We start from the raw sequence: 26,862 nt of genomic DNA, 5'->3' as shown, positions 1-26,862 counted from the left end.
TATTCCCTCAGGAGTAAACTAGATATTAAACTGTTCCTCAAAAAGAACTGCTAGTCTAGAACCTTACACATTGGAGCAACAGGGGAGGGTATAAGGAGAGGAGCTTTCTTTTGGAACAGTAGTATTTACAGGAGAAAGAAAGAAGTAAAGCAAATACCTTCTTGATGAATCCACACTCAGTGCAGGAATCAATTTCTACTAATAAATTTCTAAGAAGTATGAACTAATAATATTATGTATGAAAACCATTATATATAATTAGGGTAGCAAGAAATCTTTTAAAAAGATAACTAGAAAATTCCACACACTTGGGAAACTAGTACTTCTAAAAAACACAGGCCAAAGGAGAAATCAAAATGCGTATTTTAGGGGTGCCTGCGTGGCTCAGTCGGTTAAGCGTCTGCCTTTGGCTCAGGTCATGATCCCAGGGTGCTGGGATTGAGCCCCACGTTGGGCTCCCTGCTCAGCAGGGAGCCTGCTTCTCCCTTTCCCTTTGTGCCTCCCCCCGCAATGCATGCTCGTTCTCTCTCTCTCTCAAATAAGAAAATCTTTTAAAAATGCATATTTAAAAATATTTAGAACTAAATGATAAAAATAATACTTATCAAAACTTGTGACATCCAGCTATAAAGCAGTACTTACAGGAATGATACCATCTCTAAAATTTTTAAAACAAGCAATATATTAGTATGGCTGGATACATATACTCAAAGAGTTTAAAAACATGGACAGGAAGAATACACACTAAATTTATGACAGTGGTTATCTCTGGAAATCAAAGGAATAGGATTTTGGGGGCGTAGGGGTGGTTTACCTGCATCTGTAGCTTATATCTATTCTACAAATAATAATGATGATAAAAACAATAATACCTAATAACAGTAAGTAGGGTAAAGTATCTGTTAAATCTTGGTGGTTATTTTCTGTATTTATATGTGAATTATTTTTCATAATTTAAAAGCTTTTAAAATATGTCATTATCTCCTAGAGTTAAATGCAAAATGTTTAAAGATAATTTTTAAAGACCTTCTGGTGGACAACAATGTGGAAGCTAAACTTGACATATTTTTATGCAAAGCTTTTCAATTCTTTGTTTTTTAATAAACTTTGGAAAACAGAAAAAAAAAACCTGGATATTTATGCAGTTTCTTCTAAATGAATAATTCAGAAACTTGTATCTACAGGAAAGGAAACCAAATATTTAAAATATTTTAAATATGAGATCATACAACTTTAATTTATATTAAATACTCACATAGTAGTTGTCATTTATTTGAACCATTGGTGCATTTACACAGGCCCCTAAACATTCCACCTCTATAAGAGTGAAAAGTTTATCAGGTGTAGTCTCCCCAACCTTTATTCCTAAAAATATAAATAATCACTGTAAGGACCAGGTTATATTTTAATAGCAATGTGGCTTAAGAAAACTACAACAAATTATAGAGGTATACAAAAGTATTGAAGAACATTAACTTTCTTAAAACAACTCTGTATAATTATACTAGAACATTCAAGGATTTCTTAAATGGACTTATTCCTTTAAAAACAGTAAGATTTCAGGGGACTCATCTCCAGTGTTTGCTGTTACAGAGCAGTGTATTAGAATATAGTATTTTCATTTTGATTGTGATAGTTAACGTACTATTATAAGTCACACTATCAGATTGGCAAAGACTCAGAAAACTGCTAATGTCAAAGATCATTAAGACTACAAAGAAAATATACTCTCCTATCTTCAGGGAAGACATTTTGGCAAAATATAGTAAAATCTGACTCAACAATTCTATTCTTGTAAACAACCTCGGTATACAATAGGACAATCATGCAAAGATATGTATGCATGAAAGTAACTGGACAATAACTTATAACAGAAAAACAAGGCAGACACACATATGCTACAGCCAAAATAAAGTGCAAAAAGCAAACAGACATATTTGTGTTTTTAATAATGAAAATAAGCAAAACAACATAAAATCTAAAACTAATTATACCCAACTATTAGAATTTCTGAGGGTCAAATTTTGAGCAGACTCCAGCTTTCTGTTTTATATACTTCAATACAGCCCAACTATTTTTACAACATGCAAATACTTTATATTCGGTAGCAACAAGATTAAAGTATACCTCCTTTTACTTCATTTGATATGTAGAGCTATAAATGCAGCAATGGCAGTTTTATATGGAAAAATGTTCTTATAATTTTATAAATGCCACTCTAATAACATCTTATTTCAAATTTCCCTTTCTGAAGCATTCTTACTATTCTCATATCTTATTTGTTCCAAGACTCATTTGGAAGAATACAAGGACAGTAAAATCACTTTTTTATGTACCACATACTATTATTACACAATGAGTGAAACTTAATTTCTAAACAATGAAAACTTTAAAACCCCTAGAAGCTTTTCAAACATACTTAATGATTATGGGGAAAAAAGAGGTGAAAATTCAGCTTTGAGGCTGAGAACTAAGGAAAAATACAAAATAAGAACAAATAAAGGTGGGTAACCACAGTAAGACAAAAATTTACTAAAGTACAGATCAGGTCCAATAAGATGGCAAACACTGGAAAACTCAGGTAGAAATGGGTCAAATCTAGAAAGACAATCCTATTTTTCATAAAAGTTATAAATACAATGTGTCCCATACCAAGCTTTTTCTGAATGGCCTCCAGTATGCTGTCAGAGTTTCGAAGCATGCAAGGTGTAGTAGTGCAGACCTGAATGTGATACTTTCCAACTGGCTTTCGATTATACATTGTATAAAAAGTTGCTACTTCATATACTCTCATTGGAGGTACTTGTAAAACTTCTGCAACCTAAAATATTAGGAAATTTTAAAATAATTATAATGTTTATTAATTGAGAATTAGGTATGTTGTAAAGAGCATAATTTCAATTTGGTAAAAATGTAAAACTTATTCATAAGCAGAAAATATACTTGTACTTGGTATTTGGGAGGTATAAGTCCTTCTACACTTAAATGCACAGAGCCCAGAAGCTAATGGTTACAGCACCTCCTCCACTTTACCCCATGCCCCATCTCTGCAAAAATGATCTTTTTCTCTAAATCTTTACGTCTTTCACTGTTCAGAATTTCTACTTTGATCATTTCAACACTCATATTTTATAATTTAAAATTTCTAAATAGCAAAAGTTTGGTGACCACGCCCCAATAAATTAAATACTTGTATGTTTTCAACCCTTCACCAATTTTTCAAAAAGCCTTGATGTTACTAGTGATGTACACTGCATGCAAATGGTATGGCAACACAAAAAAGGGGCGAGAATCAAAACTCACCTATTAGTCAGTACTGATTTACATATCTACACACTTTATATACACACAAACCACACACACAACACGTACGTAACTCTCCAGAACAATCCAAAACACTACTTCTATTTCAAATCGCAACACTCTACAAAAATCGTATGGACTAGTACTTCCCAACCCTTCCAATCAAGGTATTTATAGTAAATATTTCTTTTGACACAGTGGTGTTCAGGACCAAGGGAATCATTATCTGAGTATAACTCTCTTGATCAGGGCAAGTCTATTAAGGAAAACAAGGTTGTTTTAGCTGTTTGCTAGGGATAGTCCACATATAGTCTATCATGACTATCATCCTGGCTACAACTTTCCAGCTGACCTAACATCATTAATCTATCCGGTCGTAAGATTTGATTCTTAAAAATTATGCATATTTCCATGTTTTGACATGAAAGATGAGTTTGTTAAATGGCATTTCAGATGACAAATATGTTGAGCTTTCTCATATTAGGGATTCTAAAGGATATGTATTCTCAAAAGACATCTAATCATGGCTCACTTGTGAAAGATAAGTATGCTAAATTTAATTTGGTGATACTAAACCAGGCATGTACCTCTGAATCTGGGAGCTCTCAAAACACACATGCTGGAGCCAGAAAATACACATGCTGGAGCTCTACCACTGATGCCTAACTTGAAAAAGCTCCCCTGGGGATGCTGATGTGTGAGCTTCTGGATATTGTTTTGGTTGTAAGGTTGGGTTTTCCTTTGGGGAAAGGGGGGAGCCAAAGAAACAGTAACATTAAATTCTCAAATATAAAAATGGAATCTTGATTCTATTCTCTGTACACTATTTCCTGCCTCTCACACATATATATTCAATTCTAAATAGAACAGGACAATATTTATGAAACATTTTCACCTTGGTTGTCATTTATTTTATTTCATTCTGTTAAGCTTGCCATTCAGCAAGACTTCCAACACATTTGCCATTATTAAAGACTGAATTTTGGGGACGCCTGGCTTGCTCATTCAATAGAGCGTGCAACTCTTGATCTCAGGGTTTTAAGTTCAAGCCCCCGTTGGGTGCAGAGATTATTTAAAAAAAAATAAAAATCAGGGCGCCTTGGTTGCTCAGTAGTTAAGCACCTGCCTTTGGCTCAGGTCATGATCCCAGGGTCCTGGGATCGAGCCCCGCATTGGGCTCCCTGCTCGGCGGGAAGGCTGCTTCTCCCTTCCCTATCCCCCCTGCTTGTGTTCCCTCTCTCGCTGTGTCTCTGTCAAATAAATAAAATCTTAAAATGAATAAATAAATAAATAAAATAAAATCTTTAAAAACATCAATTTTTGCAGAAAAGAAAAAAGCATACCTAAATCGTTATTTAGAAAGTTTGCTATTATAATACAAAAAACAATGTCAAGTAATTTAGAAAACACCCAAAGAGCTATGTGATTTACTGGAAAAAAAAAAAAAACACCTGACTGTATTTTACTTAGTACCAATGAAACTTGCTTTGTAACATTTTTCAGTCAAAAATAATTAAAATAAGAATAAAATAATAATGGTCCATAACCATGTTAGAGTACTATACAAAGCAAATTAAGAGATTTGAACAAAATCTAAAATCTGCCTATGGCATTCCATTAGATCAACTGAAGACATTCCTATTCTTTAAGAAAGATGATAATGGTCTAGCCTAATAGACCAAATAAAATTTAGAAAGTGAAAAAGAGAAATGAAGTATAGCAGAATCTCTGCAATAGTCAAGTAGCAAATGCACTGAATTGGAAATGGTCCAGTCCCAACTCTATCACTTAGGAATCATAACATAATAATTTGTAGAGATCTACCCTAGTTCAAAATCTTCACTGCAGATGATGAAGTAAGTCCACAGAAAAACCAGATCTCTTAGCTCAAATGTATTTTCCATTATATCACACTGGCTTATTTGTGTGATTCTCATAAGAATCGTATGATTTTGTACGGCACTTCATAACTATACCCTGCAACATAACATAATACCACAAAAATATAGTTATATTAATATAATATATAATATCAATAATACAACTATATTAATATATATTAATATATGAATAAATGTGAAATGTGGATTACTGTTGAAACCACAATTAGAAAAAATGAGTCTTAAAAATGTATGAATAGACTAACCTTTAAATGGGTCACCCATACCATTTCTGTATGTTGCTAATTATCAAGTCTAGGGTAGCATCAAATACTATGTATTATATAAATTTTATTAAAGCCTGTAGCCAAAGATGCAAAATAATAAAAAGATTCATATTAGCTGTGAGCAGATCCTTTTCTCCATTATTTTAGTGTCTAAACACCACATTAATTTTCGGAATACCCTGACAGCAAATTATACACATGTGGAATCTTTTATCTTTACTATGGCCATTTCTCTCAAACAGGGAAAAAAGAGAAAACTACTTTCACTATAATGCCTTTACTATTTCCTGCAAGGATAAAAAGCTCTACCTTTTCAGTTCTCCACATTAAGAGAACCAACAAAAACCCACATCTGAGGAAACATAAATGATTAAAAGCTTCAAATTCCTAGATTCTGACATTAATAACCGTCAGAGGAATTTCTACATAAGGAAGAAATTCATACACAATCTCTCCTCTTTTCAAACTAATGTAAAAATGAATTTGGTACCTTGTTCATAGCAGAGATGGGCAGCCATCCATTCTGTCTCTGGGCTAAATCCAGGACTGGAAGCACAGCTGCTGCTTTATGTCCTTCTGGATAGTTTTTTACAATTGCCTCTATCCTCTGTATCAAAGAAAAAGCACATATTTTGATACATCTGGAAAATATTAAATATTTTGTAAATTAATTATACTGTTAATTTAGTCATACCTTATAGTTTTCTGGTGTGAAATCAAATGGAGTATCTGGGTTATTCTCAGGAGTATCTCTGTGCTATATAAAGGGAAAAAATGTTTTCCAAAATTATCAAAATTCCCTCAAAAGTATGAACAGCTCTGTATATTACTATACTACTGATCACTTAATCTCTTCACTTTAATTCTGACATTATATAATCTATCCTTGCATCAAAAAGAATGGCTAATTATTAAATACACATGACTATGATTAACAAAGTAATGTTAACAGAATTCAAAATTTCAGAAAAGTTTTAGAAATCACTCTTTAATAATTAAGAGAACTAGTTGTAGGACCAAACCCCAAAAAAGTATTATCCAACTTGATTAGAGAACGGGATCTTCTAATGTAATTACCAAAAAACCCAATCGCTGGAAAACTTATAAAATCAAGACACAAAATTTTGAGTATGCACATAACATGCATTGTTCCAAAAGTGTGTATCAGATTATCAAAAGGACCCATTGTGTTAGGAAGGTACACAAGCACCACCTCTTCCCCACATAACAAAAATCAGTTAATGGCAAGAAGCTTTATTTCTTTTCTACAAAGAGAACAGGCCCTCTTAAAAAACTGACAAGAAATGGCATGTCAACAGGAAATCAAATGAGTCACACTGAGATTAACACTTACATCAATTAATGTTTAGTATGTTTGGTGAACACAGAACTGAATCCCTCAATATGTTAACTCTTAAAGTTCTGCTTTTTCAAAGATATAAAAGAGGAAAAGAAAATGGAAACTTTGGACAATGATTTCAAATATGTGGCAAATTTAATACTTTTAGACAAACATGAAAAAATATAAAGCAGGAATCTACTCAATAGATGGCTAACTCATTTATTAAGATTCAGCCTGGAAATAATTCAGTTAACAAAACTGTACCACTAACTCTAAATCATCCTACAAGGCTACTAAATTGCCTTTAAACAACACAAGATTGATCCCTGAAAACTGTGCCTTATCACAGAAAGGAGATACATTATCTTATCTCTGAATTGTACAACTAAGCTGGTGAGTTCATGGACATCCACCTGTAGTTAAACCCTGGAAACCAAAAATATAAAGGAACTACTAATGTATTCACTGTATTACTAAAATCCATGAGTTTTAAACTAGTACCGTTTTGGGATTCCCCAAGTTGCAGCCACAGAATCTTTAGTCAGCCAGTATGACTGATTTTTAAGAACCCAAAGTGAGACTATTTAGAAGATAGTCCCTGCCATCACTTTAGCTGAGATTTGTTTTTAATCAAAGAATCAGTTTAGGGCTCACAGTAATTTCACCAAAAAAATAATGTCAATTCAGAGCTACCCTGGTGTCAACTTAAACTCAAGAGGTTCAACTGGAATCACACATCTTTTGAAATTTAATGAATTCAATTAGCTATATTTAAATCACCACAATGGCTAGCATATACCAAAGACACTGGTGTTTAAGATATCTTGGATTGTTACAGTAGTTTTACCCAAATTTCCAAGTCTTTACATTCTGAAGAAATTGGAGTAATTACTTACCACAAATAAGGCTCCTCCAGCTCCATTTTGCACAGCTGTCTTATGTAAATTCCTTATATGTCTCCCCTAAAATTTTAAGAAAATTTAGTAAATCACAAGCCTTAAGAAATTTTTCATGAGTAAATACCTTAAGATCCATAATTTAAAACAACAGACTCAACTTATATAAGTAAAAGATCTTAGGAGATATGGCTCACTGTGCTACACCCTGCCCATCTCTATTTCAGGAGAGGTATAAGGAAATGGAAATCCAAGGTAAGGTTATTAACCTGCCTAAGATAACACATGAGTCCACGGAAGAACCAGGTCCACAACCTATTATCTCCTAAGTCATGTACCCTTTCTATTACACTCTTGTCAGCTTGCATTAGGAGAGTTGATATTCCATTAATTTACGGCCTTTCACTTTTTTCTGAATCAAGCTGGATGCCAGCTTTCATTTAATGTGGGCTTTCACAAACATATTTTCATTCTGTACAAATGAGTCATATACTCTTGCACAAATGAGTCAAGTATAGCCCCCTTTTCAATTCTTTATGAATTAGTTTAGAAACTCCAGCCATAAAGTTTCAGAAAGCTGCTTGTGATGCTATGCAGTGACCATAGTCGGTTGTTTTAGAAGGAATCCATTTGATTATTTTCCGTTGCATTTTATTTCTCTTTGTCCTATTGCTTCCCCCCAACACCGTTACCACCCTCCCTGCCACCACCAAAAGCAATTCAATCACTATTCAGAAACCCTCTGATTTCTGAGTTTTACTATTCACACAATGGTAGAACACTGGATTATGAATTAAATACAAGATTATACTTATACCCCTGATGCCTATCCAGAACCTAGACTGAGATAAACATAAAACCAAGGCCATAGTTCCCAAATAATACTGTTAAAAAAAAAAACAACACCAGCATAAAGCTTTGAAAAATTAACTGAAACTAAAATTTAGAAGATAGTCCCTGCCATCACTTTAGCTGAGATTTGTTTTTAATCAAAGAACAATTTTTACTGAGTAACATTAGTGAATTACTTAACTAAATTCTGAGAAGAAACAAAAGACTTCATAATAAAGTAAAGAAGAATGGATTTAAGAGAACAGAAACCATCCAGTCTCCTCTTTTCCTAACTTCTGAACCCTAACATTTTGTTTACTTTACTGACTCTTTACCCACCCCCTCAGGGGAGGTTGTCCTCAGGGCTCAGCTCTGTCCTAGGTTCTTTTCTCCACAGATTTTTTTGCCCCTTCAAGCTTATTCATTCTCATGTTTAACTCCATGCTGATGATTCCTGCATCTTTAACACATTTGATGACAAAAAATTAACAACCTGAAGAGATCATAAACACATATAAATCAATGAGGAAAATGAATAAATATGAACAAAAATGTCACAATATAACTGCTAATGACCTAACTAGTAATTTAAAACATGCATGTGATCATCAAGACAGCATGGTACTCACACAAAAACAGGCACATAGATCAATGGAACAGAACAGAGAGTCCAGAAATGGACCCTCAACTCTATGGTCAACTAATCTTTGACAAATCAGGAAAGAATATCCAATGGAAAAAAGAACAGTCTCTTCAATAAATGGTGCTGGGAAAATTGGACAGCCACATTCAGAAGAATGAAACGGGACCATTCTCTTACATCATACACAAGGATAAACTCAAAATGGATGAAAGACCTAAATGTGAGACAGGAATCCATCAAAATCCTAGAGAACACAGACAGTAACCTCTTTGATCTTGGCTGCAGCAACTTCTTGCCAAGACACGTCTCTGAAGGCAAGGGAAACAAAAGCAAAAATGAACTATTGGGACTTCAAGATAAAAAGCTTCTGCATGGCAAAGGATAGTTAACAAAACTAAAAAGCAACCTACGGAATGGGAGAAGATATTTGCAAATGACATAACAGATAAAGGGCTGGTATCCAAGATCTATAAAGAACTTATCAAACTCGGGGCACCTGGATGGCTCAGATGGTTAAGCGTCTGCCTTCAGCTCAGGTCATGATCCCAGGGTCCTGGGATCGAGCCCTTCATCGGGCTCCCTGCTCAGCGGGGGGCCTGCTTCTCCCCTTCCCTCTGCTTCTCCCCCTGCTCATATTCTCTCTCTCTGTATCTCTGTATCTCAAATGAATAAAAAAAAAAAAGTTAAAAAAAAAGAACTTATCAAACTCAACACCCAAAAAACAAATAATCCAGTCAAGAAATTGGCAGAAGATATGAACAGACGCTTCTCCAAAGAAGACATACAAATGGCCAACAGACACATGAAAAAATGCTCCACATCACTTGGCATCAGGGAAATACAAATCAAAACCACAAAACCAGTTAGAATGGCTAAAATTAACAAGAAAATTAACAAGACTGGGAACAACAAATGTTTGCGAGGATGTGGAGAAAGGGGAAACCTCTTATACTGTTGGTGGGAATGCAAGCTGGTACAGGCCCTCTGGAAAACATGAAGGTTCCTCAAGAAGTTAAAAATAGAGCTACCCTGGGGCGCCTGGGTGGCTCAGTCGGTTGGGTGTCTGCCTTCGGCTCAGGTCATGATCCCAGGTCCTGGGATCGAGTCCCACATCGGGCTCCCTGCTTGGCAGGAAGCCTGCTTCTCCCTCTCCCACTCCCCCTGCTTGTGTTCCCTCTCTCGCTGTCTCTCTCTCTGTCAAATAAATAAATAAAATCTTAAAAAAAAAAAAAAAAAAGAGCTACCCTATGACCCAACAAGTGCACTACTGGGTATTTACCCCAAAGATACAGATGTAGTGAGAAGAAGGGGCACATACACCCCAATGTTCATAGCAGTAATGTCCACAGTAGCCAAACTGTGGAAGGAGCCGAGATGTCCTTCAACAGATGAATGGATAAAGATGATGTGGTTTATACATACAATGAAATCTTACTCAGCCATCAGAAAAGATGAATACCTACCATTTACATTGACATGGATGGACCTGGAGGGGATTATGCTAAGTGAAGAAGTCAAGCAGCGAAAGACAATTATCATATGGTTTCACTCATATGTGGAATATAAGGAATAGTACAGAGAATAATGGGGGAAGGGAGGGAAAACTGAATGGGAAGAAATCAGAGAGGGAGACAAACCATGAGAGGCTCTTGACTCTGGGAAACAAACTGAGGGTTGCGGAAAGGGAGGTGAGTGGGGGTGTGGGCTAACTGGGTGATGGGCATTAAGGAGGGCACGTGATATGATGAGCACTGGGTGTTATACGCAACTAATGAATCACTGAACATTACATCAAAAATTAATGATTTATTATATGTTGGCTAATTGAATTTAAATAAAAAAATAAAAATAAAATAATAAAACAGGCATGTTTAAATGAGATAACATTTCCAGCTATCAAATTAGTACTGGTTTTTTTTTTTTTTAAAGATAACAGTTCTGTTGAGTGAATGGAAGTAGGTATGCTTATACATTAGGTAAAAATTGATACAGCCTTTTAGGAGAGCAAATTGATATGGTGTATGGACAGACTAAAGAAAGCTTCCATCTTTTAATTTATTAATTCTACTTCTAGAATTTTATCCAAAAAACAGTATAAAATGAGGATAAAGGTGTATACACAAATATATTCTCTGTATTGTTCTGGCAAAACACAAGCAACCAAAAAGCCCAACATAGAAAGGTATTAACTAAATAATAATTCCAACAAAAATCATATTATGTAGCTGCCAAAAATTGTATTTTCTAAAAATAATGACACTGAAAGACGTATTTATGCCACAATCACAACTGGAAAATATCAAGGTTAAATAAAACAAAAAAGCATAAACTATCATCCCAATTTATTCAATATAGACACTAATGAAAAGATTGGAAGGCCATAACAATTTAAAGTGCTTATCTCTGTTATTATGATGTTAACAAGATTATAAGGGATTCTTATTTTCATACTGTTTCTTGTATTTTTCTCTATTTTCCATGCTTCTTATGCAGCATGGATTAATTGACAAACAAAAAATCTTATTTAAAACAAAACATTCATCAGGACGCCTGGTTGGCTCAGTCAGTTAAGCACACAATTCTTAATGCCAGCTCAGGTCATGACTCAGGGTCCTGGGATAGAGCCCCGGGTGCAACTCCACACTCAGCAGGGAGTATACTTGAGGATTCACTTCCTCTGCCCTTCCATGCACACACACATACAATCTCTCTCTCAAATAAATAAATCTTAAAAAACAATAAAACAAAACATTCATCAAGTACAAAATGAAATTTACCACCTCTACTATTAATCCTATTTACCCTTCCAACTTCCCTATATATTATCAAATTAAACACCATTAATCTCTAAGTTAAAATAGCTTCAGTTTTGGGTCAATATTTGATCCCTTCCCCATTATTCCAGTATCTGTCACATAACTTTACTTAAAATGAAAAATACGGGAAAAAAGAAAAATACCGAGATAATCTTGAAAATTGGTCTCTGGAGCTAGGTAGCTATATATTGGAAAGTCTATTTTGAGGCACTCTCTGGCTGACCTGTAATTCTGGATATGCACATGAGTTTACACACACAGGCACTTCTATCCAAAATTATGTGTTTTAAAGTCCAAATCATTGAAAACAGACTACTGATTGAAAACAGGAAAAAACAGCTAAACCATAGAAAAAATGCTAGAGTTTCAGATTTAAAAAAAATTTTTTTTACTAACATGTGACTTTACACAAGTCACTTAATTTTTTTAAGACTCAATTTCTGCACCTATAAAACAGGGATGTTTACTTACTGGAGTGCTTTGAGGTTCAAATAATAAAGTTTCTCTGCAAATACTATATAACCTATTAAAGCATTATCGCATTTGCTTAGCTAATAGGATAAAACATTTAATAACTGAAAAATGGAAGATTTAAACAACTGCATTTTAAGAACTAAACAGATTTTAAAATTGCACTTTGTTAGCTGACTCTAACAAAGAGTCACTGTCACATTGTCACAAAGAACAGATTAGTGATAGCTTCCTGAACTTCCACATAATTATTTTTATTCTTTATATCCACATAAGACCATCAATTTTTCTGGCGAAAGTATATTATAGATGGTTGAAAAATACTATCTCCTCTCATCAGTGAAATTAACTTATAAATCTTTTTTTACTTAAAGTGGGGAAGAAGTTAATAGTGCTGGTAGACAATTTCCATGTTTCTGCACATCTCTGCACCCGAGAAGAGGCACTAGCCACTGACACCTCTCGTTCCAGACTGTCTTTTCAAGGATTTTTGTAGAGGATATCTCCCTCTGAGGCAAACACTGGGCAAGTTCTCTTGCAGCTGGAGTTGGGTTCCTCAGTTACAATGCACAGCATTCACCCAGGTTGCTCTATGTCACTCCCATGGGATGTGAGGGTGAAGGAGAACCAGTATGAACAAGAAGTTTATGCTACCCTGCATGACCTGAGTAATAAAGTCCTCTGTCTCTGACCCAGGAGTCTCAGTCAGCATCCACTAGACTGAAGTAGTTTAACTTGTTGGCTGGGAAGTAGGGTAAAATCTCAGAGCCTTCACAGCTCTTGACAAGAAGATAAAAATCTACAAATACACCAGTCTGCATGTCCCACTAATTTTTCAAAATATAGAAAATGTTATAAAATAGAGAACTAATATAGAGGTATTACAAGAAACCAGTAACAGTGGCTGTCTCTGAAGAAGGGGATCAAGATGTGGAGTGGGAAGGAAATTTACTCTTTAATATATGCAATACATTTAATATATTCACCATAATATATATTTCCCTGTACCCCATTCTTTAATGTATATTTTATACTTACTATAATATATATATCCTTGCATACTGTTTGAATTGTCATGTATATGTATTACATTTCAATTTTTTTTTAAGATTTTATTTATTTATTTGACACAGAGAGAGAATACAAGTAGGGGGAGCGGGAGAGGGAGAAGCAGGCTGAGCAGGGAGCCTGATGTGGGGCTTGATCCCAGGACTCTGGGATCATGACCTGAGCCAAAGGCAGACACTCAACTGACTGAGCCACCCAGGTACCCCAACATTTCATTTTTTAAAAATAAATAGTCTTTAGTCCTTTTCCTCTCTATCACTACTCCATTTCAGACATTATTCCAGGTCTGTGCATTACTCTAATAGCTTTCTAGCTGACTCTTCCCTAGTCCAAATCATCCTGCCTAATGTTGCCAAACTAACTGTTGAAATACTGTCTTTCTGACAGTGGAAAGGGACCAATACCAAACAGGTCAATTTCATCATTTCTAAAAGCCACATTTTCCACAGTTTAACATCTCGGGAATTGGGATCTACCCCTGGTACTTAATATTCCATAAATATACTATTGGCAGAAAGACAATATAGCCGAGTTGTTAAAAGCTGAGCTCCAGAGCCACTTTCCTCATCTATAAAATTGTACTAACAACAGTACATACTTCATAGGACTGTTGTAAAGATTAAAAGAGATAAGCTATGTAAAGTGCTTAATATGCTGCCTGGCATGTAGTGGTACTGTATTAGTTTTACCTATCATTATCTATTATTATAGAAGTACTATCTGTCAGTCACTAAGCTTTTTACACATTTAATTCTCACAACTTTCATGAAAGATGGGTATTATTTCCAGATTTAAATGACTTATGAAAACTTCTCAAGATCATGTAACTAATTATTGGTAGAACTCACACTGGATCTTAGGGCTAATGCTTACAAGGTTATGGCCTTATTATTAGCCACCTCAATGGAACTATTTGATGATATCAGAGCTCTAGAAGTAGAGTAGATCTAGGAAATCAAGCAGTTTAATGAAGAAAACCCTGGAATGCATCCATACATAGGGAGACAGATTAGAAATGAAAAGACCTGCCTCCTCCATTGGCTCACCATGTTCCCATTTACAGAGAGAAGTATGTACATATGCCCTCTATTTAAAACAAGCTATTTACTGGTTTTTTTTAACATTTAAAAAAAAAATGTAAATATCACGCTTCTGTTCCTACAGAAAACCTAAATATACATACATTAGCATTTGAGCAACTTAATTTCAATGTCTGAAGCCAGAACTTCTTCAAAATAGTAGGAAAAAGGCTCAGATAATTTGTTTATAAAGCAATGAACAAGCAAAATAGGGTAAACTGATAAATATTAGCCCTCATTGTTACTCAACTGGCATAAACTGTTACGCATTCATATCAAGTTAGCATATGGCCATTTTCAAAGCTGCCTTGTTTTTTGACGTCTTTAAGAGCTTCACCTATTTTACATTCATTATAACATCCACATCAGACACTTGCAATAAAGGAATAAATTAAGATATAAAAAGTCTGAATTAACATCTTTACACTACTTAATAAGCCATTTGAATTTAGTTTCACCCTGGAATGAAGAGGCATTCCAGGACCAATTATTGGTGTTGGAACTGGAAATAAACAACTTAGCTGGACTGGACTGATGTGAAGCGTAAGCAGAGTTTTCCCCCCTTAAAGTCTACTCTTTTCACCAGACGAGAGTCTAGTTTCTCACTAGACTCTAAAGTATCTATTGAATTCAGTGAACGCCAATGAAAATTCAAGTAACTTTTTTTAAATACACAAGAATAATTTGACATACAGCACAGAATTAACAGTGGACTTCAATTCCAGCTTATTCTTTTTTTCAGAGTGTTTCAGAAGGAACAGAGATTTACAACAGGCAAATAATGGCAGTGTTTTCTTTAAATTCAACTTGAATGGTTCTGTGTTAAGTACTTCAAGATACCTTTTTTTCACTGACTCCTCAAAAATCTACGGTTAGTTATTATTATTTCCATTTTACTTTTAAAGAAACTTAGGCTCAGAAACAGTAACCTGCCCTATACCACACAATTAGTGACTGAGATGAAGTCTGAGCCCAGGCCTTTTGGATCTAAGTCATCTGCTCTATTAGCCCTTCTCTTTTTAATCATCATTTGCATTACCAATACTACTAGCTCAAAATGACAAAAATTTAAATTTTATATTCTTCCACCCACTCCCCAAGAACAGAATCTTTCATGGGCCCTACATTTGTTTTTTTAGTTTCTTCTGTTGCTCACACATTAACAGTATCCACTCTGCTCACCTTTCAGTTCTATCAGTTATTTGCACTATGAAAGGCCACATCCAGCCAGAGGAACTTCATAAAGGATAAGGAAGCTGCAAAACAAAACTGACAGAATCAGTAACCTAATTAGTCAGAAAAACAGGACTAAGGTCAAGCAACTGAAAATCGGTGTTTTCCTTTATTAGCAACTAATTCAGACAAGGAATATACCTTTCACACTACCCCCAAACATTTACAGATTAAATCCATAATATATGTGTGCACCTGCAGGGAGGTCACAACTCACATGTGAAACATCAGGTAAAGGATAAGTGATACTGGCTCCCTCTGTACTTTCTTGCCATTGTTCACCAATTACCTACTCGCCTATTACCTACAGCCTCCCCCACTGCCAGCTCAAGCAAAAGCCATTTCTTTCAGCTGTCTAGAGCAAAGACATGCAGAGAACACAAAAAGCTCCCCCAGGAGTCTTTGTGTATGATACACTCAGAGTAGGTATTTCTACATTTTAAATAAAAGTTTTCAGTACATTCTAGTTTAATAAAGTAGGTGATGGCTGCACTAATAAAAACTATGATACCTATTTCAAGGATAGTGATAATAAATACAAGTGCTTACTCTGCATCAGAGACTGTGCTACAAACTTTATAAATACTATAACTCATTTACTCCTCCCAGCAACCCTACCATATAGGTATTATTATCATCCCATTTTAGAGATGTGGAAACTAAGGCTCAAAGAACAAAGGAAAAAATTTTCCCTAGGTCGCAGTTAAATAAATGAAAAGCCAAACATAGGTTTGCCTGACATGAACCTTAACCTTCACTTTGCCTTAACCACTAAAATTAAGTTTTGTTATATTTTCAAATATACATGGGAGGGCTCTTACAAATGTCTTCCAAATAAAGTTCCATCAATAATTTAACTAAAAATGTTAATTCAGATTAAAGAAATCTAAGTGATTTTTCTAGCACTGTAAGAGAATTAACAAGCAAAATCTGGCCAAATTATATAACAGAAAAGTTACACAAAAAGCCAGGTTTTATAGAAGCATTACAGATTAAGATGACCATATCAACGGCAACAATATTGTCTATCCTGACTACAAATTAAACAAAGCACTCTGTCTATGTAAAATCTAATGTGGATACAAACAACACTCAGATGTTCTAAGGATAGGAATACTTCATAGAAATCAAACATCCAAACATCATTTCAGTCAGGAGACCCAGGTTCAGTCTCATCTTCACCAATTACAGTACTGTAACCTTGGGCAAGTTACTCTACCTCTCTGTACCTAGGTTTGCTCACCTATAAAATCAAAGCATAGTACTCATGTACTGGCCAACTATCATTATTATTATTATTGGAACTTTAAATAGTAACACTCCAGTCTCGCATTGTCTTTTCTTCTTGTGCCCCTAAAATGAAGGCAATACGCCTCAATAATCACAAAACCAGATGAGACCCTAAATAATTACAAGTTGATTTTAAGAGCAAACATTCATTTTCAAGTTTAAGTGATTTTAAGAGCTTTTAACTTAAAGAATCAACTGGTAAAACTTAAGCACTTTTTTTTGGGGGGGGGATTTAACTTGAAAATCAAACAAACATGAGCAAGTGCTGTATGAATGTAAACTGTTTTATTTTCTCGTCCTAAGGACTAATACTCAAAATAAACATATATTACTTAAAATTTAATAAGCTTATGACCAGGAGGAGTTCAGTATGTGTATTTTTAAAGCATCATTGGTCATTCTTTTGATCCAGTTTGGGAATTACTGCTTTAGGCTATATGGTATCTATATCCTAGCATGCAGGTGATGGATTTTACAAATGGTCTTCAAAATGTAATGATGCCAAGAACAAGAAATGCTAGGCGATCTTTTCCAACCCAGAATCTTTGCAAGTACTGAAGAATATTAAGGAGTATTTAGTTAGTGATAATGAGGAACTTCCTTCTCCATACTTCAAAATATCAAGGATATGTACTACATATTGCTATAAATGTAGCCATCTGAACAGAGCGTGACATTATCTGTGTTTTTCAAACTGTAATTTTTTCGTGGTACTATCATCATAGTCCCTTAGGAACAAAACTGTATCCATCATGACCAAAGTTAACCTCCTCCTCTTATCCCCTCTGCTCTCTTCCTTAAGTGAAGTGCAATCACTTCTCTAGTCTGTTCACACTGACAAACCCTTCTACTATTATAGCACCTATTAAGTTTAAATCTTCACCATACATACCAATTTTCCTCAGTAAACTTGAACTTAGAAAAGCAGTTAAAAGAAAAAAACAAACAAATGGGACTTGCAAACAAACCCAGTTCAGGCTCCTACTACTGTGTAACTCTGGGCGTTATTTGTCTGGGAATCTTCAGCTGTCTCACCTACAAAATGGGGTAACACCCAGGAAAGTATCCCACATATAAGGCACTTTCCCTCCTAATAACAAGGCAAAGAAAAAGGTGTTTAAACATGTTGCCTTTAGTGCTTGTTGAATGAAAAAAATTTCCTACAACTATGTTTCCTGACCTGAAAGTGGTGGGTAAGTCAAGGTTTCTCAATGGAAAACCAAACTGACATGGTCAATGAATCTATAATTTATTACCCAAAGTACTGGGCTGATATTAAACAGTGGCCAAAGCGAAGGGAAGTTCAGCTATTCATATCTTTGAAATGGAGACTGAGTTCACATGTCCAGTACAAAGATCTGTATTTGTAATGTGCAACAGTGGCCTGCTGAACCACACTGAATAAATTAAAAATTTGTACATTTTCTCTTTCCCCTTAAGTATTTAAGGCCATGGCAGGTGGAGTAATGATGCCCCAAAAATACCCACTTCCTAATCTTGGGAAATTGTAAATATATTAATATGCATAGCAAAAGAGAAATTGTAAATATATTAATATGCAAAGCAAAAGAGAACTATGGCTGCAGATGGAATTAAGATTGCTAATCAGCTGACCTTAAAATAGGGAGATTCCTATTCTGACTTATCAGGGTGGGTTCAAGGCAATCATAGAGCCCTTTAAATGTGGAAGAGGGAGCAAAAGAAAGGATATGTCACAAATGATGGAAACAGAGTCAGTGATGTGAGAGCTTAACCTGCCCTTGCTGGCTATGAAGATGGAAGAAAGGGGCCATGAGCCAACACATACGGGCAGCTTTTTCTAGAAGCTGGAAGAGCTAAGAAAACAGACTGTCCCCTACAGTATTCCAGTAGCTCTGCCAACACCTTGATTTTAGCCCAGTGAGACCCATGTCAAACTTTTAACCTACAGAATCGTAAGATAATAAATCTGTTACGTTATGTCACCAAGTTTGTGGTAATATGTTAGAGCAACAACAGAAAACTAAAATAAATGCTTAAAAAAAAAAAAAAGAACTCCTTTAGAGTCCTTGAGCCAAAATGGAGATACCCTGGGACACTGCAAAATCAGGTTTAAGAACCTCTAATGGAATGGGAAAACATTTCATTCTACAGAACTTAAAATTTAGAAAGAAAAATGCCACCACAGGAGGTTCCACTTGTAGAACAGCTGAGTAGGTATTATCAGGCCAAACCACTAACAACTATAAACTCTGGACAAATTATTTTTTAAAAAATAAAAAACCCAAAACACTTTCCGAAGGCATTGGAGAACAACGAAACGCAGACAGACACAGAAGGGGAGTCTATACTTAGATGAAGCCAATGAAGGTTTTTTTGCTTTACACTTTACATATTTTAGCCTGAAGGCAGACCCCTGTCAATCCTGCGCTGGGCATCTAAAACTCTAAGAGAAAACCTGTAGCTTTAATGGCTTGAAGAACCACAGGACAGTCTGGGACAACCACAGGCATGATGGGAAAGTGGGAAATCCAAGAAAAGGAAAAGCCAGAGGGAAGCCCCAAGTTCTGTGCCTGACTCCAAACCATGCATACACATGGGGCCAACTCCAAGCAGCCCAGCTAAAAGAACTGAACCAGTATTTGAGCTGCTGCCCAAAAGGGAGTTGGATTATAGTTCGAGTTCAATTGAGTTAACAGCCTGCCACAACAACAACAAAAAAACACCAACGGAGGAATAACAAAATCTAGAGTTTCTATGACATATCGTTCACAATGTCCAGGATAAAATCCAAAATTACTCAACATAAAACAACAACAAAACAGCCCATTTTCCAGAAAAAAAAGACAATCAACCACGCAACAATTTCAAAACTGCTGAACCCATGCTTAAGGACATAAAAAAAAACGTATCTTCAATAAATGAAAAAATCAAATAGAAACTATAAAAAAGAACCAAAATTCTAAAGCTGAAAATACAATGTTTAAAAACACCACAACTCCCTCACTCCTACTGAACTAAGCAGTGGCCTGGGAATGAGGCAGTGATGAGCTGCAAAGTGATGTCAACACTACAGAAAGCCATGGGAAATTACTGAAGAAGAGAATAAGCCTATTCTGTGTATCTACTGCTCCATAATTCACTTTTTAGGCAATTCTTGATAATCACTAAATAAGGTATTACTGTACTTTACAGGAAAAAAAATGAGACTTAAGAAATTAAGAAATAGGGACGCCTGGGTGGCTCAGTCGGTTAAGCGTCTGCCTTCGGCTCAGGTCGTGATCCCAGGGTCCTGGGATCGAGTCCCGCATCGGGCTCCCTGCTCCGCGGGGAGCCTGCTTCTCCCTCTGCCTCTGTCTCTCTCTCTCTCTGTCTCTCATGAATAAATAAATAAAATCTTTAAAAAAAAAAAAAAGAAATTAAGAAATATGGTTCAAGGTCACGCAACTATTGTCTTGTAGGCACTTCTAGACAGTACTAAGTTATGGGTATTTTTAAAGCAATGATAAACTGAAGTCGGTAGCTAAAGAAATTGGCAGTTAGCTAATACAACAGAAATTATAACAAAATAAGCAATTTCTTTGAAAATGTAAATGGTTTCCTTAATGGTTTCTCTTTTAGCAAAGGAACTTTATTAGTGGGACCTCTTACACTTTTCCTGATTTTTCCTAGGTCATTCTGGTATTCTATTTTAAAAAACGTTAGAAGGGCCTGGTTATATAAGTTATAGAACATCCTCACAATGGAATGCCACACAGCATTAAAAATGACAGTACAGAAATGTTTACTGGTAAGGGAAGTGGATCAAAAATGTTTTGTAAGAAAAAACAGCCTACAAAACAATGTGAACAATACCATCCAATTTTACCAAAAAAAAAAAAAAAAATCCCATCAGGCCTGTTAATTGCAGACACAAAAATGTTAACATTTTGGTCATTTCCAGGCTGATGAGACTATGGGTAATTTTTATCTTTTGAGCTTATTCTGTTTGCTGTTCCCAATATTATGTTTTTCCTACAATCAAACCATCATGCTGTACACCTTAAACTTCTGAGATTTGTCAATTATTGCTCAATAAAACTAGAAAAAAATGAAAAACAACAAAAACTTAGATTTATTCATCAATTCAACAAGTATTTCTGGGGTTCATACTACATATGATTCAGGTAATATTTGTACAAAGAAAAAAACAGCTGCAGAAACTAACATAAGACTTGATTGAAATTTTCTTCCACTACCTGAATATATTCTTTTCTATTGTTTAAACTGCTTTTCAATGTATACCTCTAATAACCCTTTGCTTCAAAAACTGAAGAAGTTAAAATCTATCTGTCCTCTTATTTCTATCCTTTCTACTAGTAGACAAGGTCTGATCCTCATCACCTCTCACCTGGGGTTCTGCAAGAGTCTCTTATCTATTTAGTCTCTCTGCCTCTGGCTCTGATCAAACGTATTCCCTCACTCCCATGCAGCCATCTATCCAATACAGAGAAAACTGACCTTGTCTCTCTGCTCCTTTAAAATCCTTCAGGGCTCAGCACTGCCTTTAAGATAAAGCCAAATTCTTTGGCATGGCATGCAAAGAGCTCCGACATCCGGGCCCTACCCACCTGTCTTATTTCATCTCTGGATTCACCTTACTTCCAATAATGGAGTCCAGCAACACTGCTTGAGGCTTCTTATATGCACCAAGCTTTTCCCTGCCAACTATCAACAGACTTTTCTTATGTTGTCCTTTCCACCTATCATATTCTCTCCCTAATATATGTGGCCTTATCACCAATTTGTTAGTATCGCCTCCAGGAAAAATCTTACACCACTTTCAAACCAAACTGACCTTATTCATATCTCTTAACACTGTACTCTTACACTGTATATTTACCTCAAAGTTTCTCTTACATGAAACTATCGACTCCACAAGAACAGGGATTGTCTAAATCTGTTTATCTGTAATATGGGGAAATAACAGTACCAACCTCACAAATGAGACTTAGAATGTAAACATTTAACAATGTGTGCTTGGCACATGGAAAGTATTCACCAAATGTTACCTATCATTATTATCCACATTGTTACCTATCATTATTATCCACCAGCAGTGCAGTAGGACCTCAAATGTTTATTGAAAGACTAAACTCTGCAAATTGGAATATCCCTCCCATTTTATGACCAAGAAAAGTGAGAGACATCAAAGCCCAGTGTCACAAAGCTAGAAAAGGCAGTGAAACCACCAACCATACTCAGGTCTAACTCTAAAGCCCTGAAGTATGCTGTACTACTATGCACTATTTCGCTGTCTTCTGCTAAGAACTGACTCAACCTTTCTATTTTACTGCTAGGAAAAAAAAAAAAAGCTTCTTTCCAGTAAATGCTGTTATAATCGTCATTCCTGGAGTCACCATTTCTAAGTTAACTTGAATGAATGTTTCGACCCAAGACTCAATTTCCTTGCCTAAAATAAGTTCATGTACTTGGAACTCAGAAGCCCATTCATGCTCTTAAAATCCTTCTGGGTGGTTATTTGTGGTGGTGTTCTTTCACAGAGTTAGTACGATACGATTATTTACCGAACTCTTCCGATATGCAAAATACGCTCTTCACTACATCAAACACCTCTTCGCCTAAGGAAACGCTCTCTACGCTTTCAACACGCAAGCCAGAGCCTACAATTTCAGAGTCCCCTCCAGTGCGCTGCAACCTGACAGCAAGGTCACCAGGCTTGATAGGCAAGGTGCCTCCTTTGTGGGCGGGGGATCTTAGAAACCTATCTGGCCAACGCCGGCCCGGCCTCTGTTCCGCGACAGGGCGAAACAGCAACAAACAGACCACCGGGCGGCCCCTCCTTCTTCCTCTCCTTGACCACATTAGGCGTAAACTTCCCAGTTCTGTGGGGGAGGCCACGCACCCGCCGCAGCTACGTCTGCGACCCTCCCTCGGAGCTCGGAGCTCGCAGTGGAGCTGTGGCGGCCTGCCTGGCTGGGAGAGGGCGAAGGCCGCAGTGTCCTTGCCGCCGCCTGCAGGCCGTCCAGAGCCCAGCGCTCTCGTGTGCCCACCACAAAACGAGACACCGAGAAAGAGAAAAGGGCGGCGGCAGTGCCCGGGCTCATTCCGAACCTCCTTACCCACTGGGCGGTGAGACCTGCCGCCTTGGCCTGGAGCGCCGCGCAGAAGAACATGGCGGACCAAACCGTTGGCCTTTCCCTGCGGCACCGGGCGAGAATCCCGAGCGAGCCTGGGACGCACGGCGTGCGCGCTCCCGAGCCCAGGCCTATGGAGTCCAGGGCGGCGCGTCCCTCCCTAGGACGAGGCGGCGGGGGCGCGCGGAGGCTCGCGGGGGCTGCTGGGGCCCAGTGGGCGGGGACTTCCCCAGGGAGGGGCGGGGCGAAGACCAGCCAGGTCCATAAAAGGCTGGGTCCCACCGGCTGTGGCTGGGGATCTCGACCTTGAAAGGAAGGGGCCGTGAGCTGTTCCTTGGGCTTCTAGGGAATGTAACGCCGATCTGGATTTATGGGGTGAGCTTCCATCCTGGAGAGCCTTTTGAGGATTTAACCACCTACTTTTTTTTTATCGTGGTTACTTAAAAAAAAGATTCCGTTGTAACTCCTTGTAAATCATATTTTACAAGTTATAGAATTGAAGATGCAGAAGACTGCCACCGAGTGAGGTAGACACTAAATGCCTTGTTTCCCATTCTTTTTCTTTAGAGATGTATGCTGACATATTTAGGGGTGAAATAATATATCTGGAATTTGCTTCAGAATAATGGAGATATAAATGAAACAAGATTGGCTATGAGTAATGACTGTTGAAGATGCGGTAGTTCTCATGACTGTTCTCAGTACTTTTGTACATGTTAGAAATTTTCCATAATAAAACAAAACAAAAAAGCCACTTCCTTCTTGATGTTTGTTTGGTCATCTCTGGAAACTCCAGCAAGTATTTACTCAGTAACAGCCATAATATGCACAGTGCTGTTTCCTGCTGTGTAGAGTTTACCAAGCACTTCACTGCCTCTTGATTTTCCCCTTCACTGCCTTCTTTTCTTGTGTGTCATGTCCTGTACCACCCCCTCCTTTTGCCCATTATCTTTGCTAAACTTATAAATGATCTCTGGAACTTTCACAGCAGTATAGGAATTTTAAATTTTTATTCTTCATTAATTTAAAAACTCTAAAGTTTTCCATTGCAACCACTTATGAATCATATTTTACAAATTATGAAATTCAAGTGACAAGAAGGCTCCCAGCCAATGAGCTACAAATAGACACCAAATGCTTCCGTTCCCATTTCTTTGCGTATCTTTTATATTAGTCTGCTTCTCCTAAATTGGTTTCAGTATTTACATTTAAAAGAGAAAAATATTCTGGGCCTCCATGCTGATTTAAATTATTGTATTATAGGGGTGCCTGGCTGGCTCAGTCAGAGGAGCATGTGACTCTTGATCTCAGGGACATGAGTTCGAAGCCCCACGTTGGGTGTAGAGATAACTAAAAAAAATAAGCTTTAAAAAAAAAAATCAGGAATTTGCTTTTAAAAATAAATAATTATTGTATTATAAAGTCACCTAAATATATATACACCCAACACTATTATACACATAACACTGTGTCTTATACAACTAAAACCAAAATATATTACAAATTAAATACAAATGGATGATACTGATATGGCATGGATTCTTTGCATCTGGTACATGTGCATTCACTTGATTCTTCTCTGACCTCTTGGTCTAGATTAGTTCTCATGATACCTTCCTTATATATGCCTGCCTCCACTTTCATTACCACATTTACCACCAGATTATTATTCTCCATAGGTGTAGAAACCTGCCCTTCCCAACTTGTTTGATTCAACAACTTGAACTGTACCCGGCATATGGAAGACATTCAATACTTGCTAACTGAATGAAAATCTTACACATGGTGCAAGTATGTGGACTCTCTGAAAGATATGTATGTCTCTGGTTGGATTATGCTTATATACATGTGTATCAGGGAGAGTGTTTTCCATACAAGTAACAGGAAAGCAAATGGAAGGAAATTAAACAGTTTTGAGTTCATTATATCACATGAGAAGAGTTCCAAAGATAGAGCAGTTCCAAGATTAGATAACTCAGTTACTCTAGGATGTCCTTAAAAACTTGAGAGCCTTCCATCTTTCTACTCCACCATACTGAGCTGTAACTTCTGTTATGGTCACAAGATGGCCGTAGCAATTCCAAGTATCATATGCAGATTACAACATTCCCCAGGAAGAAAAAGAACTCTTACCTTTCAGGAGTCTCAGGTCTTCCTCCAGCAGACTTCTTTATCTCAGTGCCATACCTGTCATGGTGGCCAGGAGAACAGGTTCTAGAATGAGACTACTGGTTCAGATCCTATATCTACTGCTTTGTAGCTGTGTGACTTTAGGCAAGTTAGTCTCTCTGGGCTTCTGTCTAATAATAGTACCCTACTCATTGCTTTATTATGGGAATAAAATGAGTTAATACCTGTAAAGTTCTTTTTAAAAGTACTGAGCATAGGGGCATCTGGGTGGCTCAGTCAGGTAAGCGTCTGTCTTCAGCTCAGGTCATGATCCCAGGGTCCTGGGATCAAGCTTGGGAGTCTTCTGTAGTAGGATAGCATCTTGTGGATTCACAGTCCATGGAGTAGGTGTATATCTCATTGGTTTCTAATAGTCCCAGCAAGGACTTAGCAGGTGTCCCTAATTTCTGTTACCTAGGAGCAAAACCAAAGAGTGCAAAGAGTAATGTTCAAAAAGTAAGGATCAGGGACGCCTGGGTGGCTCAGTCGGTTAAGCGGCTGCTTTCTGCCCGGGTCATGATCCCAGGGTTCTGGGGTCGAGTCCCACATTGGGCTCATTGCTCAGCAGGGAGCCTGCTTCTCCCTCTCTCTCCCTCTGCTTGTGCTCTCTCTGTCAAATAAATAAAATCTTAAAAAAAAAAAAAAGTAAGGATCAGGGCTAAAGGAGAGTCTAGCCTGTTAACACTCCCTTGAAGATGATACCGAAAGTAAATGCTTTCAACAGTCATTCAATGCCAGTAAGTGTAATACCACTTCGTTCACCAATCCAAAAGATCTGTTAATGTCCAGCATGATTTTAGTTTATCCTTAACCCACATAATTCTCAAGTGAAAACATTAAGATTAATCTTCCTCACACCTGATAATATGAGTTCATTTCTAGAGCCACCCCACTTATAAAGTAACCTAATACATAATCAACTATTCTTCCCAGAGTCTTTAAGATAGAATTGTGGGGGCTGTGTGAAAAATCCCTGTTCTTCCCTCCACTCTCAAAGCCATTGTTTCTAGTCACAAACCAACACATGCCAGTGAGTTAAATGTTAGTGACCTAACCGCATAGTCTTGATTGACAATGGCTTGATTACATACTGTAATGAATATTATGTCTGCCTGATTAGACATATTCCGTGATTTGAAATTAGTGCTACTACCATTAGCCCAGGGAAGTTGGCCCTAACTATAGTGGTCAATCCTTTAATTAAAGAATATATGTGGGATTTCGGGGGCAGAGAGGAATGGGGGACTAGGAGCTAGGAGAACTGGAATAAAGTCAAGGGGAATGACCAAATGTGGAAACTTGGGCTTTGCCATTTCTATGATTTCTTCTCCATTTAAACCATCACAAACAGGCACTAGTGAGGACATGGTATAATGAAAACCATGAGCTTTCAAATCAGAGGGACTTGGATTGCAATTCTGACCTCATCTCTTACTAG

General features: G+C 36.8%; 1 protein-coding gene across 1 annotated transcript in view; it reads right to left on the bottom strand.

Moving 5' to 3' along the window:
• Positions 1–23,397, bottom strand: part of NDUFV2 (NADH:ubiquinone oxidoreductase core subunit V2) — a 36,149-nt gene extending 12,752 nt beyond the window's left edge. The window contains exons 1-6 of the mRNA XM_036092509.2: positions 23,241–23,397; positions 7,709–7,774; positions 6,165–6,227; positions 5,961–6,077; positions 2,653–2,821; positions 1,256–1,365 (exon numbers count right to left, since the gene is read on the bottom strand). Of these exons, the coding sequence (XP_035948402.1) occupies positions 1,256–1,365; positions 2,653–2,821; positions 5,961–6,077; positions 6,165–6,227; positions 7,709–7,774; positions 23,241–23,294 (579 nt within the window). The 5' untranslated portion in view covers positions 23,295–23,397. The remainder of the gene's footprint in view (positions 1–1,255; positions 1,366–2,652; positions 2,822–5,960; positions 6,078–6,164; positions 6,228–7,708; positions 7,775–23,240) is intronic.
• Positions 23,398–26,862: the final 3,465 nt, after the last annotated feature.

This window comes from Halichoerus grypus, chromosome 13 (assembly GCF_964656455.1).
Source record: "Halichoerus grypus chromosome 13, mHalGry1.hap1.1, whole genome shotgun sequence".
NCBI lineage: Eukaryota > Metazoa > Chordata > Mammalia > Carnivora > Phocidae > Halichoerus > Halichoerus grypus.
Note: the sequence above shows the minus strand (reverse complement) of the source record. Positions and strands in the feature narration are given on the sequence as shown.